The 16,274-nt window shown below is 35.4% G+C and overlaps 1 protein-coding gene across 3 annotated transcripts; it reads right to left on the bottom strand.

The window, feature by feature from the left end:
- naa25 (N-alpha-acetyltransferase 25, NatB auxiliary subunit) lies at positions 1-16,077 on the bottom strand. Of its 3 annotated transcripts, none has more exons than XM_059544377.1 (24): positions 15,963-16,077; positions 14,012-14,097; positions 13,019-13,157; positions 12,755-12,873; positions 11,933-12,007; positions 11,727-11,834; positions 11,569-11,647; positions 9,292-9,403; positions 9,091-9,180; positions 8,567-8,739; positions 8,373-8,485; positions 7,397-7,604; positions 7,182-7,271; positions 6,919-7,099; positions 5,121-5,220; positions 4,881-5,032; positions 4,660-4,785; positions 4,340-4,583; positions 3,040-3,169; positions 2,755-2,820; positions 1,893-1,990; positions 1,693-1,803; positions 1,467-1,613; positions 1-428 (listed from the first exon to the last, which is right to left on the bottom strand). In XM_059544377.1, the coding sequence occupies exons 1-24, from the start codon at positions 16,018-16,020 to the stop codon at positions 306-308; spliced, it is 2,928 nt and encodes a 975-aa protein (XP_059400360.1). In that variant the 5' UTR covers positions 16,021-16,077; the 3' UTR covers positions 1-305. The 3 variants fall into 3 exon arrangements, with proteins under 3 accessions (XP_059400360.1, XP_059400361.1, XP_059400362.1); XM_059544378.1 differs by having other exon boundaries at positions 3,040-3,163; XM_059544379.1 differs by lacking the exon at positions 15,963-16,077 and adding an exon at positions 15,752-15,905.
- Positions 16,078-16,274: the final 197 nt, after the last annotated feature.

Genomic DNA, 16,274 nt, shown 5'->3' with positions numbered 1-16,274 from the left:
AAAAGACAAAAGTAGGTCACTTTAATTTGCCAAGGAGTTCTCGTTGATATTCTCTCTCTTCACACTATGTACAATAATTTATAGCAGAACTTCTAAAATTGCTTATTTTCATTTGCCTATGTAGTTTTGGCTAGGGACATGAAGGTTACGTTTCCACTTAAAAGTGCTGTGCAGAGCACCGTTGATGTCTGTGCTGAAGCTGTTGTAATGAGACAGATAAATAGGAAAAGGAGACGAGACCAGCAGAGTTCACAGACTGAGACGAGAGGATGCGTTAGGGGCCGAGGACCGGATCGAAGGAGCGCTCATATTTTGAGGGATTTTAACGTGTCCGCTCTCTTCTTCAACAGTTCCCCGATCTCCTGCAGCGAGCGCAGGTAGCTGCTCTGAACCTTTTCCATGGCTGTCTGTGTGAAGGTCGCTTCCGCCTGAATGAGGCGAGAAAACAGCGGTCAAAAATAGAGAAACGGTTTCTTTGAAGCATCATCACTTAGTTTCAACCTCAGATTGCATTCAGACTGATGCACTTCACTAGCTTTACACTCTTTACCGGAGCATGGGCCAGCTGCACAAACATTCTAGAAGTCTATAATAAGTTTTTTTTTTTATATATATACAATTCATTTGAAACAATCCAATAAATGTATTAAATTATGATTTTTTTAATGAAAAATGTAAGGTGATTCTTCTCAAGAATTTGAATTTTCTTCAGTTTTGTTATACCTAAGAAGCATTTTTGGGAACACAAAATATTCTTAACCTTTCTCCTTAAATTATAATTTAGCAAAAGTAAAAAAACAAAAAACAAATAATTCAAAAATATATATTTTTTTTAATTAAACATATCCTTAAAAATTTTTATTATAAAAACAACTTAAATCAATAAAAAAAAAAAGATATTACATTTACAACAATTAATTTTAAATAATCTTACAAATTCATTAAATCATTATTTTTAAATAAAATGAATTTAAGACAACTCTAATAGTCAAGAATTATTATTTGGAGTACAAAACTTTTTCCTGTAAATAAAATAATAAAAAAATTGATACATTATCAATTAGAATTACAACAACTAACTTGAAACAACCCAATTAATCACTTAAATTAATCCTTTTTACGAATCTTTTCAAGAATTTGACTACTTCTTAAGACTGCTATATAACAGCTTTTATTGTAGTGATTATTATTTTATTTTATGTAAATCCCATTGAATTACCATATTGTGTATGAAATGTTCTATATAAATAAACATGCCTTGCCTTGCCATTAAGATGCATTTTGGGGAATATTCTTAAATGTTCTAATTAAATATCCTTAACTTTTTCCTTAATGACTATTTAAAAAAATGATAAATGTTGGAATATCAAAAACCAACTGAAATAAAAACTACTAAAGCTAAACAGAAATATAAAAGAGAAAAAAAATAAAAGAGACGTGATGCTGCTAATGTTTCAGAGACGCACCTCAGACAGGGTTTGTGCCTCCAGACTGAGGGCTCCCAGCTTCAGCGCCGTCAGGCTGATCTCTTGGCTCTTGATGTGCTCCAGCGCCTGATTGAGGAGACTCTGCAAGCTGCTGCTGAACTCCTGATAGGCCGAGAGCACCGGAGGCTGTGTGGGAGACACAAATCAGCTCATAAACAGAGACCGATCCACATCTAGACTCGGGAGAGATCAGCGCTGTTCCTACCGTTACAGTGCTGGCTTCTTTTTTCTTCTTCTTCTTCTTCTGTAAACTGGACTTCAAGGGTCGGAGGACACTTCCACAGTAATTAGACACCCATAAGACGATGCAAACAGTCTGGAAACAACAGTTAAGAATGAATTATTTTTTTATTTTCTCAAGACAGTCCTGTATTCTCTTCAATTCTGTGATGGAGAGAGACTCACTTCAACTAAGTAGACGTGATTCTCCAGTAAAAATGGTTGCGGCTTGCTTTGACTGTCTTTGACTTCTAATAAATCTCCTTTACATTTTTCCAACATGTCTGGAAAAGCATGTAGGAAAAAAAAAAATCAACATGAAACAAACTGCGACACAACTTTTGTAATGTGCATTATTTTCTTAAGGATTTGACTACCGTATTTTCCGGACTATAAGTCGCACTTTTTTTCATAGTTTGGCTGGTCCTGCGACTTATAGTCAGGTGTGACTTATTTATCAAAATTAATTTGACATGAACCGAGAGAAATGAACGAATAGAAAACATTACCGTCTACAGTCGTGAGAGGGCGCTCTATGCTGTTCAGTGCTCCTGTAGTCTACAGTACACTGAAGACATAGAGCGCCCTCTCGCGGCTGTAGACGGTTATGTTTTCTCTTGGTGCTTGGTTCTAAATAAATGCGACTTATACTCAGGTGCGACTTATAGTCCGAAAAATACGGTAGATAGTGAAATAAGGCTGAATAATAATAATAATTATTATTATTATTTTCCCTGCTCATATGGACTTTGTTGCATCAACAGAAAATAATTAATTTTATAAACAGACAATATTTGACGGTGAATGATTTTCATCATGATTTGGATAGTGAAAGTGGACTTTATTATTATTATTATTATGATTATTGTGCTGGCCACATGGAATTGGTTTCATCAGCAGAAAAGAAACAAATCAGAAACAAAATGATTAGTGGAAGAAAATAACCAATATTGGTTAATATGGATACCAATAATGATTCAACTTGTGATAAAATGTGAAACATTAAACATGAATGCGTTTAAAACTATCAAAGTAGTTTTAAACGTACCTTGAAGTTGTACTGCTAAAGATTTGAAAAGATTAGAAATCTGTGTCTGAAGCTCTGCTGATTCATCTAAAAATACAAGAGACAACATTATTATTGCAATACAATCGTAAGTCAAATTAATCTGAAGGATTCAAAATATAATACAAATGTACATGATGTAATATATAATAAATAGTAGAATTTAATATCACAGATTTAAAACTTATCGTTACAGAAGGAGTATGCTATTATTTGCCATGAAATCAAGCAGGATTGCTGTTCATAAGGAGGTGTGAAGAAACGAACCCAGGCCGGTGGCCTCGAGCTCCTGGAGGTGCAGAGGGATCTGTAGAGAGGAGAGCTGACACTGACAGCATCCGCTGGACAGAGCCTGAGCCAGACGAGAAGCCACGGGACCCACAAACGGGTACTGATGCTGAGAACCACGACACACACATAATCAATGCACAGAACTTCCTTTCCCACCATGGAGCACAAGACCAGTATTAAGTGTCAATTTTTCGAAATTGAGATTTATGCATTATCTAAAAGCTGAATAAACATTATTTCCATTGATGTATGGTCTGTTAGGATCTGAGAATATTGGTATGAGATACAACTATTTGAAAATCTGGAATCTGAGGGTGCAAAAAAAAAAATCTAAATATTGAGAAAATCATCTTTAAAGTTGTCCAAATAAATTCTTAGCAATGCATATCATTAATCAAAAATACAATTTTGATCTATTTACGGTAGGACATTTAAAAAATATCTTCATGGAACATCGTCTTTACTTAATATCCTAATGATTTTTGGCATGTTTTTTTTTTTTTAATGAATTTGATGTTAATGTATTTAATTTGTTAGCGTTTAATATTGTTAGTTAAAAGTAGAAAAATCATAAAATAATTTTAATTTTTCTTCACCAGTGTAATTACTGTAACTAGAAATATTTAAAATCACTTTTGTTCATTGAAATCTATCGAAATGAAAAATTGTCTTGGCAACAATTTAAAACAAAAATTAAGCAGAATAAAGCTAAATTACAATAATAAAAACGACAAAAGCTCATTACAGAATTACTAAAACTGAAATGAAAACTCAAAATATAAAATAATTCAAAAAATTTATTCTGAAATAGTCTCGTTTTTCAAGGTCTTGGTTTTACTCAAAAAAATAACTTTAAAATAACATCAAGTGAGTCATGAACATCTTATTCATTAATATAAAATAAAATCTTAATATTAGACAGAAAAATAGATGAGAAATGTTAAACAAAATAAAGTAAAAAAAAGTACTAAAAAACGGGAAAAAATAAACAAATGTAAAAAGGTAAATAAAAATATGAAAAGGAAAAAAAATTAAAAGCACATTAAATATTAATAAAACGTAGACTAAATTGAAGACTGAAAATGTCTAAATATTAATAAATACTATAAATTACAGAAGTGTACGCGAAACTGTATATTACAGTTAAAAAATTTTCAATTCATTATCAAAAGCACAATATTGCATGCATTCAGTTAACATGATCTCATAAAACTTGCATGATGCATATACAGTTATGTGTGGCAGGATTTGCTGAACGGTCTGTAAGGTTTCTGACCTGCGGTTGTTTTTCTGTGAACTGCGTGGCCTGGTTTAGTGTGTTTTCTAGCTGTGAGAGCAGCGACTGTAGAGAAGACGGTTTGGCCGCTACTCCGTTTTCAGTCGTCTTCTCAGAGTTGCGTGATGCCGGCGGATGAGCGAGCGCAGAGACGCAGCCAATCAGACGCAGCGTGAGCGACCTCAACCTCAGCCACAGGGTGTCTTCCTCTAGAGAGCGCTGCTTGTGCTCCTCGTTCAGGTGCCTGCAGTGTGTGATCACCATTAAAACAAACGTATGCTTAAAACATGTGATCGTTCAGGAGGATAGACTCATCGTACCGGTCCTTAGGGTCCCAGCTGACGAGGACAGTCAGGTCACGGTTGTCCCTTAAACTGTCCCACGGGATGTCATCCTCTTCCGGACAGAGACACATCGATTTTACACTCTCTTCTAGAGACGACGATCTGTGCAACAATAGAGTGGCAACAATCAGAGACCTGTCGAAATATCACCTTGTGATTTCTAAAAGACAAAGTACGATAGATAAAGAGCGACTAACATGTCGGCTTCCAGGAAGAGGTCCAGCAGCATCCTCTCCGTGCGCACCTGGGCAAAGTGCAGCGAGTGATTGAGTCTGTTCCTGAAGGCGATGAACTCAGGGATTTTCTCAAAAGCACCGTACTTGTATGCTTGAATGATGTATTCTGAGGTCTGAGGGATCAAGCAGCATGAGCGTGAGTAAATGAGGACAGAATGGTCATTTTTGTACATGAACTGCTGTTGAACTATGAGAACGTACATCTTTCTGGTTCGAGTGAAAAAACCTGAGGGAGAAGTTACAAGACTGGGAAGCAGCAGCAAACTGGCCCAAAGACTCTGCATAGCGGGTCAATAAATACCTGGATGAAGACAAAACCAAAAGCACATTGCTATTAGGAGTCAAACTGCTTGCTCAGCGCATTTAACCTAATGTACTGTGATGCATTAATGTGATTCCATGATTTTTTCTTTTTGTATTATTTTTAGATAATTATAGTATGATAGACTGGCTTAATATCATAACTTCTTGTTTTTTCCTATATTAGAAGAAATTTCACTTCTCAAAATATTTTGAAGTGTATTTTTTTTTCTTTACCTTGAATTGGTACATAATGCATTCAAATTTATTTTATTTTGTTGGTGCGTTAAACAAACAAAAGCATAAAAAATATATATATTTTTTTTCTTCACTAGTGTTATTAACTAACACTATTCAAATGCCTTCTGTTAATTCAAAACTGAAAATATTAATTAAAATAAAATCCAAATATTATAAAAAAATATATATGCATATTTATAATGTGGTTTAAACTAAGAATACAAAAAAATATAAAAAGTATTGCTAGATTTATGATTTGAATAACTGTGTCTGAAATGCTTCATTATAGTCCGTGAAAAGGGTACTTTAAAATAGTTGTTAATTGGAAGAGTAAACATTAAAATTTGAATAAAAAAAACTTAAACTTATTGTATTTTTCGGACTATAAGCCGCACCTGAGTATAAGTCGCATCAGTCCAAAAATATGTCATGACGAGGAAAAAAACAAGTCGCATTTATTTAGAACCAAGAGAAAACATTACCGTCTCCAGCCACGAGAGGGCGCTCTATGTCTTCAGTGAAGTGACATTCAGCCAAGTATGGTGACCCATACTCAGAATTTGTGCTCTGCATTTAACCCATCCGAAATGCACACACACAGAGCAGTGAACACACACACACACACTGTGAGCACACACCCGGAGCAGTGGGCAGCCATTTATGCTGCGGCGCCCGGGGAGCAGTTGGGGGTTCGATGCCTTGCTCAAGGGCACCTAAGTCGTGGTATTGAAGGTGGAGAGAGAACTGTACATGCACTCCCCCCACCCACAATTCCTGCCGGCCCGGGACTCGAACTCACAACCTTTCGATTGGGAGTCCGACTCTCTAACCATTAGGCCACGACTTCCCCTCCAAGTGTTAGACTACAGGAGCACTGAGCAGCATTAGAGCGCCCTCTTGCGGCTGTAGACGGTAATGTTCTCTCTTGGTTAATTTCTCTCGGTTCATGTCTAATTAATTTTGATAAATAAGTCGCACCTGACTATAAGTCGCAGGACCAGCCAAACTATGAAAAAAAGTGTGACTTATAGTCCGGAAAATACGGTAAATGAAATTCAGAAATATTGCATTAGCTACTGAATGAAATAAAATAGTTAAATACTAAAATTACTGTGAACGAATGTGATTATGAATGTGTATATATATATATAAAGTAAAAAGTACTATAACAGTACATAAATACTACTAAAATAACACTCACAAACCAGGTTACTTATTATTACATGGTTTACTTAGTTTTTAATGTGTATGGTAATGTGTATATTTTCAATGGTGTAATTGGTTTTCCAATATAAAGTACAATATTTCATGTATGCATTTAATCTCTAATAATCATAAAATAATAGCTTTTTAAAAATTTTAAATCAGGTGCCCTGATCAACCGTGCACAATAAGACCAGGAACACATAAAAAAAAAAAAAAAGGACATGTTTTAACGCGTTTTAAGACACGTTCTTACCCTATGGTGTCGTGCTGGACGTGTTTGGCGTCGAGACTGGAGTAAAGATCTACCACCGGCTCAAAAGCCCCCAGACGACAGTACAGAAGCAAAAGCAGCAGTTTGAACTGAGCATTAGAGGAACTGTGGGAGAGACCTTCCTCTAACAGCCCCAGACACTGCCACAACATGTTCTGATCACCTACAGCACAGACACAGCACATTAACATGAAAACATGAACGCTTTCAATCAAGGTGACTGTAAGAATTAGCAGCAGACTCACCCGTCTCCAGCCACAGGTCTATAAACACATGAGCCGCCATGAGACAGTACATATCAGAGAACTGTAGCTCTGTTTTTAAACAGGACGTCCCTAGGACAGAAAGAAAATCTGTATTAAATAGAAATAAATATAAATATCTGATAGGAAGCCGAATAAATATTAGACACATATTAGAAGAAATCTTAATAGTTCAACCTGCCTAGTCATCTGCTTACCGAACTGTAAGCCGTGCTGGTAATGTGCCTTCAGTTGTTTGATGAGGCTCAGTTTGCCCTCGGTGTTGAGCGCGTGCTGCTGACCCAGACTGCGGCTCAGCTGGGTCACACACAGATGTCTCTGAAGAGCCCGAGTGTCTCCTGGAAGAGCAACACCATCCTCTCCTGGAGCGCACAGAGGCACGGCCTCCATCAGCCTGTTGATGAACTGAGACAGTCGCAAGAACGTTCATATATATGACCCTGGACCACAAAACCAGTCATAAGGGTCACATTTTCAAAATTGAGATTCACATATAGATATGTATACCATATGATAAAGTTAAACAATATCACACAAGCTGTGAAAGCATTATCACATGAGTGCAGTTTTTTGACTGAAAGAGCACAAGTGCAAATATCATATTGAATTTATCCAACAGTTCAGCGAGTAAAAAGTAAAAAAAATAGTCTGTTTTTGCTCAGTTTTGCTCACAAAATTATCAATAAAGCCAGAGATGAACTAATGCGTGTCTAACAGCAATGATTCTCCTTTTTGAATGAATTAAGTGAGTCAATGATTCAATGGTCCATTCATAAAGTTTAATGAATGATTGAATCATCCACCTACTGGAAAGTTTTAGTTTCTTATAGCCTATCTACTTTTTATAAAAAAAAATCCACCAATTGATCTCAAGGCATTATTTATGCAATTGTAATTTCAGTGTAAATGCATTCATGGCATCTATGAGCTGCAATAAACAGTCTGTAAATATATAAAAATACCAATAATCTTAAAAATATATATATACATTTCTTTCTAAAGCTACTTTGTAATGTTTATTTGATGCTTTTCTCATTAAACACAGTAATGACTTTAAATATTCTTTTGGGGGTAAGCAAATACACACATACACACATGTATAAAAATGGATTTTCTTATTCAGTGCTAGGGGATCTACTGTGATGCAATGATCTTGCTTCTCATCATGATTACCTGCACATGTTGGTCAGGTGCGAGAAGATCCAGAAAGATCTTCAAGTCGGTGATGCAACATGGCTTGTCTCCAAACTTGACAAAGAACTGGAACATGAGTTCAAGAGGTTCACCTGCGTCATGGTGGGAAAACACGTCAGAAACATACAGCAAACATGCAGTTGCGTGTAAAGCGGCCCAGACCCATCCTGTACCTAGCTGCTGTGCTTCAGGACAGCTGCGCTCCCGGAGCCGTCTGATGAGCTCCAGACGGGCCAGGTACGGCCCTCTCAGATGCTTGGACTCCTTTGCTTCTTCTGTGGCTATTCGGTCCTCCATGAAGCTGAGGGCCTGGGATATGGAGGCATGCACCTCCCCTTCTGCAGTACTGCAGCGTTGAGAGGAACACCACAACATGTATGAGACCGAGACAGGATGTGTTCAGAATAGCAACTACTTTCTAAATGAAAAAATTAAATGAATGCATTTAGCAGACTTAGTGCATTCAGGCTAACATTATTTACCTAACATGTGTTCCCTAGGAATCGAACCCACAACCTTTTGCACTGCTAACGCAATGCTCTACCACTTGAGCCACAGGAACTCAACTTCTATTACACAAACTGTGCTCAAAATGCATGGAGTATCCAATCAACTACAGCCAGTATACAATGCAGTGTACTTGACTTTCCATTTCAAGTGCAGCAAACTCTTTCCCAGATATATAATTACTACTTACTGAGCTCCTTCATGTGGAGGCGTCCAGCTCTGATCAATGAGGTGGAACAAAGAGTCAAAGTACAATAAGTAGAACTGCCAGTCATCAGGGCTGCAGGGAAAGATATAAAGTGACAGGTTAACTAATAAAATGGAATAATTTCACTCAGAAGTGGCTATTTATGTTAAATCCGTTACGGATCAGTTTTCTTAGTGGACTCACTTTTTCAGAAGCAGCTTGCAGGACAGCGCATTGCACTCGGCCCAGCGCTCCAGACGGCGGTACATCATCATGCATTTGTTCTCACGGCTCTGCAGTTCACTGGTCAGCTTCTCTGAGGGAGACATGGCAGAATGACTAAGAGACATTAAATGTGTCGATAAAATCAATCAAAACTGTATTTTCAGCATCATTACTCCAGTCTTCAGTGTCACATGATCCTTCAGAAATAATTCTAATATGCTGATTTGCTCCTCAAGAAACATTTCTGATTATTATCAATGCTGAGAACATTAATATTTTTTAAGGGAAATTTTGATTTTTTTTCAGGATTCTTTAAATAGAAGGTTCAAAAGAACAGCATTTATTTGAAAGAGAAATGTTTTGTAAACATTACTTAAGTTACTTTTGATCAATTTAATGTGCCCTTGCTGAATAAATGAATGTCTTACAAAAAAAAATAAAAAATAAAATATTGACCACAAAATTTTGAACTAGGGGTTCAATGAGTTTTCATGAAATTTATGTGATGAAAGTCAAGTCGACATCAACTAGTCGCTGTTCACATCATGAATGAACAAATAAATCTGAACTTTGAAGGTGATGACACATGGGGCAACTTTTTAAACGATGTCGCCAAGCTATGGTGCTTGAGCGCTTTCCCATTTAGAATAGGCAACAAATTTCTATCGGGATACTTTAGATCGAAATTTGTTGAAATTCTGAGCATCCTGACGGTAGAATGTCACAAGTCTTGTGGAGCACTTTTGGAGAATGCATTTATTTGTCATTTTCATTAAACTGTTAAGAAACGAAGCATAAACGTGACTTCAAAGATATCTCGTCCGGTTGCTCCCTCTATAGGCCCAGTGACTAGTTGACGTCAAGCTTAAAAGCGTCACAGCAAAGCATGAAAGTTAACTAGTCTTTACAACCCTCATTTTGAACAGTAATGTATATTCAGTAGGGATGCCCTCGACTAAAGATCTTTTTGGTTGACTAGTCGTCATTAATTTTACGCATTGGTTGATTAATCGCACGTTTATTAATAAACCATTTAATTAAAAAAAAGCTGAAAAAGCGCTCGAGCACACATAAAACTTGCCCCAGCAGACCAGCAGAAGTAATATGATGATGAATGTGTCAGGGAAAAACAGAAAGATTAACATGTTAATAATCGATTGATTAATTGATTATTTCACAGCTGGTTATATATGCTATATATAATCTTGTATGTGACGAATAAAAATCTTGAATCTTGAATCTAATGTTTTTGGGGTTTTGTCTTAAAAGATGAATTCGGCATCACTGAATTGTCATCTCCACAGTGGATGCACCTGCATGCAAGTTTCGTTCAAATTACATCTAAGAATTATTATTTTTTTCAGATTTGAAACGTTTCATTTGAAAGTAGACATTTCACTCTCTATAGATATATTTTTCATGTCTGTAAAACAAGTATACATGGAGTTTCGCATTCAAATTTACAGAGACCGAGACGGCAGAAAGCGGATACCGTTTGCTTTCTTTATTTTACAAAAGTGCAACATACAGGCTTTCAGATTCTAAAGATGTACTACTCTTATAGTAGTACATTCTTTGGATGTAACCTTACTGTATTACCACAAAATCCAGCCGTTAATTATCTGTCCGTCATAGACCAAGTGACCTCACTACTTCCTGTGGATTTTTTTTTTCTGCAACTAAGCGACTAATAACATTTTGGTTGACCAAGCCTCTTCTTGTCGACTAAAGGTTAGTCAAGTATTATGGGGGAAGCCCTAATATTCAATTATTTGACCGCAGGTTACTTAATACCAAAAAGAGATGTGAACTATAAACTATTGTTTCTGCAACAGAACAAAAAATAAAGGCAATTGTGACATTTCATCTTTTATTCTTGCTATTCTGACTTTATATCTAACAATTCTGACTTTTTTTCTGAGAACTGCAAAATATAAACTTTTTTTCTTGCAATTGTGAGTTTACATGACAAAAACTGCGACCTTTTATTGATTTTATATCTTTCAATTCATATTCAAGTCAGAACTGTGAGACAAAAAGGTCACAATTACCTTTTTTTTTTACCCAGTTCTCTACCCAAGCTTTCATAATAATATGTTGTTTATATGGAGAAAATCCCCATGCATTGGTAAATTGTTCTTTTTTAAATGCTTCTCAACTCTGGCAACTAACAGCATGTCACAGATGCAACACAAAGACATTCAACTGGGAATAACCCAGAATATTCCTTTGAAGAACACAGTGTTTTTTCCTCACCTCCAAGTGGCCCCTGAACCACCTCCAGTGCCTCCACATATTTCCCCAAACGCTCCAAGATCATGAAATACAGCTGGACCTGGAATGGCCGAGGGAAAATGCATCATAAACTTCAAATGGCTGAAATCAGAAGCAGATTCTCGATACCATTGTCCTACCTCAGCTTCTGCCTCTATTTTCTCCTCCTTTACCATTTTTTCCACCATACGCTCAGCCAGCGGCAGGAACATGGTCTGAGAGAGCTTCTCGTCTCGTGCGGAGATGGCCTGAAACGTACTGAATTGCTTAAGTCGATGTATTTTGTTCTGCATTGGTTCATCTATGAAATGTATTGTTTATGTAACCAAGAAAACATAAATTGTACCTGCATCACCAAGCTCATAACCGACCAGAAGTAATATGGGTTTTTGGGGATAATTTTATACAGTGCCATTCCAGCCTGTCAGAAGAGTGGAAAGACAAAAGTCATTAAAGTACTGTTCCCCCTTTACTTAACTTACACATAAATTATAAGAGTATTACTAATATCGATAAATAAACAACCTATAAGGTAAGGCTATTAAATAGCAGTCCCAAACTAGGTTTTATTAATCCAATTAAGTTGGTATGAGCCACCACAGTCATTTAAACATATACAAAATAACACAACATGCATACACACACACATATACATATATATATATATATATATATATATATATATATAATGTATTTCTGCAATAAGAAATAATAAAATAAATAATAATGGCTCCCTGTGGTTTTCTGCCAAAATAAAACTCAATGATTTAATGTTTGAAAACATGAATATTACTGTAAATTGAAATTATTATTATTATTATTATTATAGTAATTATATACCACTTTTTAAATTCTAGATTTTTATTTTATTTTAAAGTGAATAATAGTAATATTTCTTATTAAATTCTTATTTTGTTGATTTAAATAATAATAATAATAATTATATTATTATTATTATTACTACTGCTCTTATTATTACAGTGATATTGATATATAATCTAAATTTATGCTGAATTTTGCAGCCCTACAAACAAGCACAGCAAACCTGGAGATTTTTTTTAACTGCATTTTAAAATCAGATTTGATTTTCCCCTATTTAATTCAGCCCTAATTCATTTTTTAAACAGGGTGTAAAGACTGATGAAATAAGAGCGGATACAAACAAAACCTGCTGCATTTTCTTGTACTCTCCGACCCGGGCGTAAGCCATGAAGAGGTGAGAGTGGTACTCCTCACTCGCTGGAACTTTCCGGACTGCAGCTTCATAAAGCTTGGACACTAACTCGGCTGTAGAAAGAAAGAGCAAAATGCACAAAATTAGAGTTCATGGGTTGGTAGTGCATGTGGTAGCTTTGTATATTAAAACTAAACATGCTCTGATTGGCATTTCGACAGGACAGAAAAATGACATGTCAGTGCTTGTAACACTCACGCCGGTGCATTTCTCTGTAGAGGATGGTCAGGGCCTGCAGAGAGTTGTCGTCTGTGGGTTCGAGAACGGCCACTTCCTGTGCGAGTGTGAAGGCTTCATCCTGTTTTCCTGTGCGCTGCAGACCGATCGCCTTCAAGACCTACCAAACAAGAGCAGAGCATGTGATAAATGTGTCTGGAGCTAATTTACCAATCTAGCAGGTCAAATTCATGAGGTTTTTTTCTTTCTTAAAGTGCCCCTATTATGCCATTTTTAAGGTTCCTAATATTGTCTCCTACAATAGGTTTACATGCATGCAAGGTCAAAAATGCTTTTGTTTTCTCATATACATTTAGTATCACCTAGTTTTTGAAAATAAAGAAATCAAGACAGCCATAACTATTGAAATTTTACAGATGTACTGTAAAATTACTATTATTACAATATATTTTTTCTTAAATAGTTGATCTTTTATTTCACAGTGACGTTTATATTTTCTATATTTTACTTCATTTATTAATATATATATATATATATATACTTGATTTGTTTAAATGATTTAATTAAACAATTATTTTTTTATTTATATAATAAATTTGAGAACAATACTAGAAATAACAACAACAATATTGCTAGAATTTTTTACTATTTTATAGTCATACTGATAAATAAACATTAAAATATAAATGATATTACTGATATAAAACACTGTGGGCAAACTGTGCAGATTTACAAATGAGAACAGCAAACCTGGATAAAAATAAAATAAATCCAAATTACATTTTCCCCAAAAAATTCAGCCCTAGTGTTTGCTATTACCGTAATATGACCAGCTGGTCATGGGGTTGTGGGAAAAAATAAAATCAAATAAATTAATTAAAATTAAAACATTAAAATAAAAATAAATAAATAAATAAAGATAAATTAAATAAATAAATGTAATAATTTAATAATTAAATTAAATAATTAAATAATAAATTAAAATAAATATATAATTAAATAAATATAAAACACCTTTGCACAGTGAAGATCTTTGTGCTTCTTCAGCAGTTTGTCAGCCTGCTGGATTGCCATCTTGTTATTGCCATTGTCAAGGTAATCTAGAGGAGAAAAACAAGTTCAATACAACAAAACAGCACTGTTGTGGAAGTAAATTAATATTTTTGACGATTACCAAAGAGAACAACCATGTGTTTCCATCATTAAAGTGTGAATTAAGACTGATAAACTCTCTGGCTGCCACTAATCAGCCAGTCAAACTTCAACAGACCAATACCCAATTATAATTTAAAGTATTCATGCAGTTACAACCCTTTTTTTGAGTTCAATGAAGGTGATGTAAATGATGAAAGAAACTTACTGAACTTTAATGAACTAAAATTTAACTGTGCAAGAAACCTCAAGTTACATTATAGGTGGATAAAATGCGACAAAATTGAGAAATATGATCCCTTGAAAAATAGGTATGTACATCCAGTCATGCATAACCACAAGTGAGGGTGCATCAGCATCGGTGATGAGGACCGAACACAACACTGCATCACTGTGAGAACGTTCTCTCACCAGATGCTCAATGCGATTCAGAGTACAAGAACCCTCCCTTCCCATGAGTCTCTGCTAAAAGAACACAGGACCATGTCTGATGACAGCTGGATGCCAAAATTAACCAGGCCACATTGTAGAACACTTCCATGTTTCTGTAAATTAATGCATCCTTCCTTATAACGGTTATATTTCTAATCAATCACCCACACAAATCCAGATCACTTTCACACAACAGAATGGCAAGAGGGCAAAAAGCACTAGAATGAAGGTCACTGATCTATTAATCAATATAAACCTCACATGCACAGAGCAGCATCTCTAGTGTAGAAGAATAATAGCGAGCCATTGATATTTTATTTCATAAAAAATAATAACAATTATATTATATTATATTATATAAATATGTTTGAATCAATGCAATTTAAATGCACAAATCTGTAAAGTCTGAACTCCAGAACCTGCAATTACATTAAAATTTTTTTTATAAAATCACAATTATAAATTCTGGTCCTGGTTGCTGATTGGTAAAAACAGCACTCTATATCTGAATAAAACATTTTATAATTTATTGAATAATTAAATTTAACAGAATACCATACAAATATTAAAATACATTTTATTATACATTTATGCAGTAAATTAACCATTTTATAATGTCAATAAGGCAGATCACGCAATAAAATTATGCATCTTTAATTAATCTTAACTAATATAGATTCAAATATTAATTAATTAATCTGATCTACTTTATTCTTATCTACCTTTGATTTATCTTTATTTCTGTGTGCAACTTGACCAAGTTCGACAGTAAAAAATACAATATTAAATTAACTTAAAACAAAGCTATGCGTCCCCCAAGGTTATGTATTAAGACCAATTAAGTTTCAGAGTTCACGCATTTAAAGCCACTCATAGGGCATTTCTGCACAGCTTTGGAGCAAATGTTCCAATTTAAAACGCAATAGTTCATAACTATATAAACAAAGAGACTTAAATATAATCTCTGGAAGACAATAAGCAGGTCTACCTTCAGATAATTTATCTTTAATACGAACAATTAAAGCACAAATGGCTCATATTGAGTGTGTTAATCTCTTTGACATCTCACACAGGTGATGAACCGGTTGATCAAATGACATTTACACCGATCTCTGGATATTTAAACATTATTTCAATGTTTAGATGGGCTATAAACAGGCTTTACTCTACCGATTGAAACATCAGCGTGTGACCGCGTAAGGACGCACTGTCATCAGGCGCCGCAGCCGAACCGACACCGCGGCTTCAGATCCGCAGGCCTCACCGGCTCTCCACAGCTCCTGCAGCCCTTTGATAAACTCAGTAACGCACAGGCCGGTCGTACAGCACTAGTCTGACCCGATATGTCTGTGTAAGCTCAGGACTGCGATGTGAATCTTACCGTAAATAGGTCGCAATCTCCTGTCGTTGGGGTCTTGCACATGGCCCCTCGCCGCCATGATGGAGCTGAGCAGGATTAATAGGTGCGCATGCGCAGAAGTAGGCACTCCGGAAAGACTTTAGACAGGAGCCAGGAGTCATTTAATGTAAAAGACACATCCCTGATTTTTTTTCTAGCCTACAAAAAAAGAAGTGCAGTGATACGACCATGTTTCTGCAAAAAAAAAGAATTATATATATATATATACAATTTAAAATTAAATACATATTTTAAAATTATGTATTTTTTATGTATTTTTGAGTATAAGTCGCA

Source organism: Carassius carassius, chromosome 49 (genome assembly GCF_963082965.1).
Source record: "Carassius carassius chromosome 49, fCarCar2.1, whole genome shotgun sequence".
Classification (NCBI taxonomy): Eukaryota; Metazoa; Chordata; class Actinopteri; order Cypriniformes; family Cyprinidae; genus Carassius; species Carassius carassius.
The sequence above is the reverse complement of the archived record's forward strand: the minus strand, read 5'-3'. Positions and strand labels throughout refer to the sequence as shown.

What these genes read in the sequence shown, in the direction of transcription:
- naa25 (XM_059544377.1), bottom strand. Translation starts at nt 16,020, where the DNA reads ATGGCGGCGAGGGGCCATGTGCAAGACCCCAACGACAGGAGATTGCGA. An exon ending in ATCACGTCTACTTAGTTGAA is followed by an intron (nt 1,804 to 1,892) that starts GTGAGTCTCTCT and finishes TGTTGTTTCCAG; the next exon opens with ACTGTTTGCATCGTCTTATG. An exon ending in AGGCACAAACCCTGTCTGAG is followed by an intron (nt 429 to 1,466) that starts GTGCGTCTCTGA and finishes CGCCTCATTCAG; the next exon opens with GCGGAAGCGACCTTCACACA.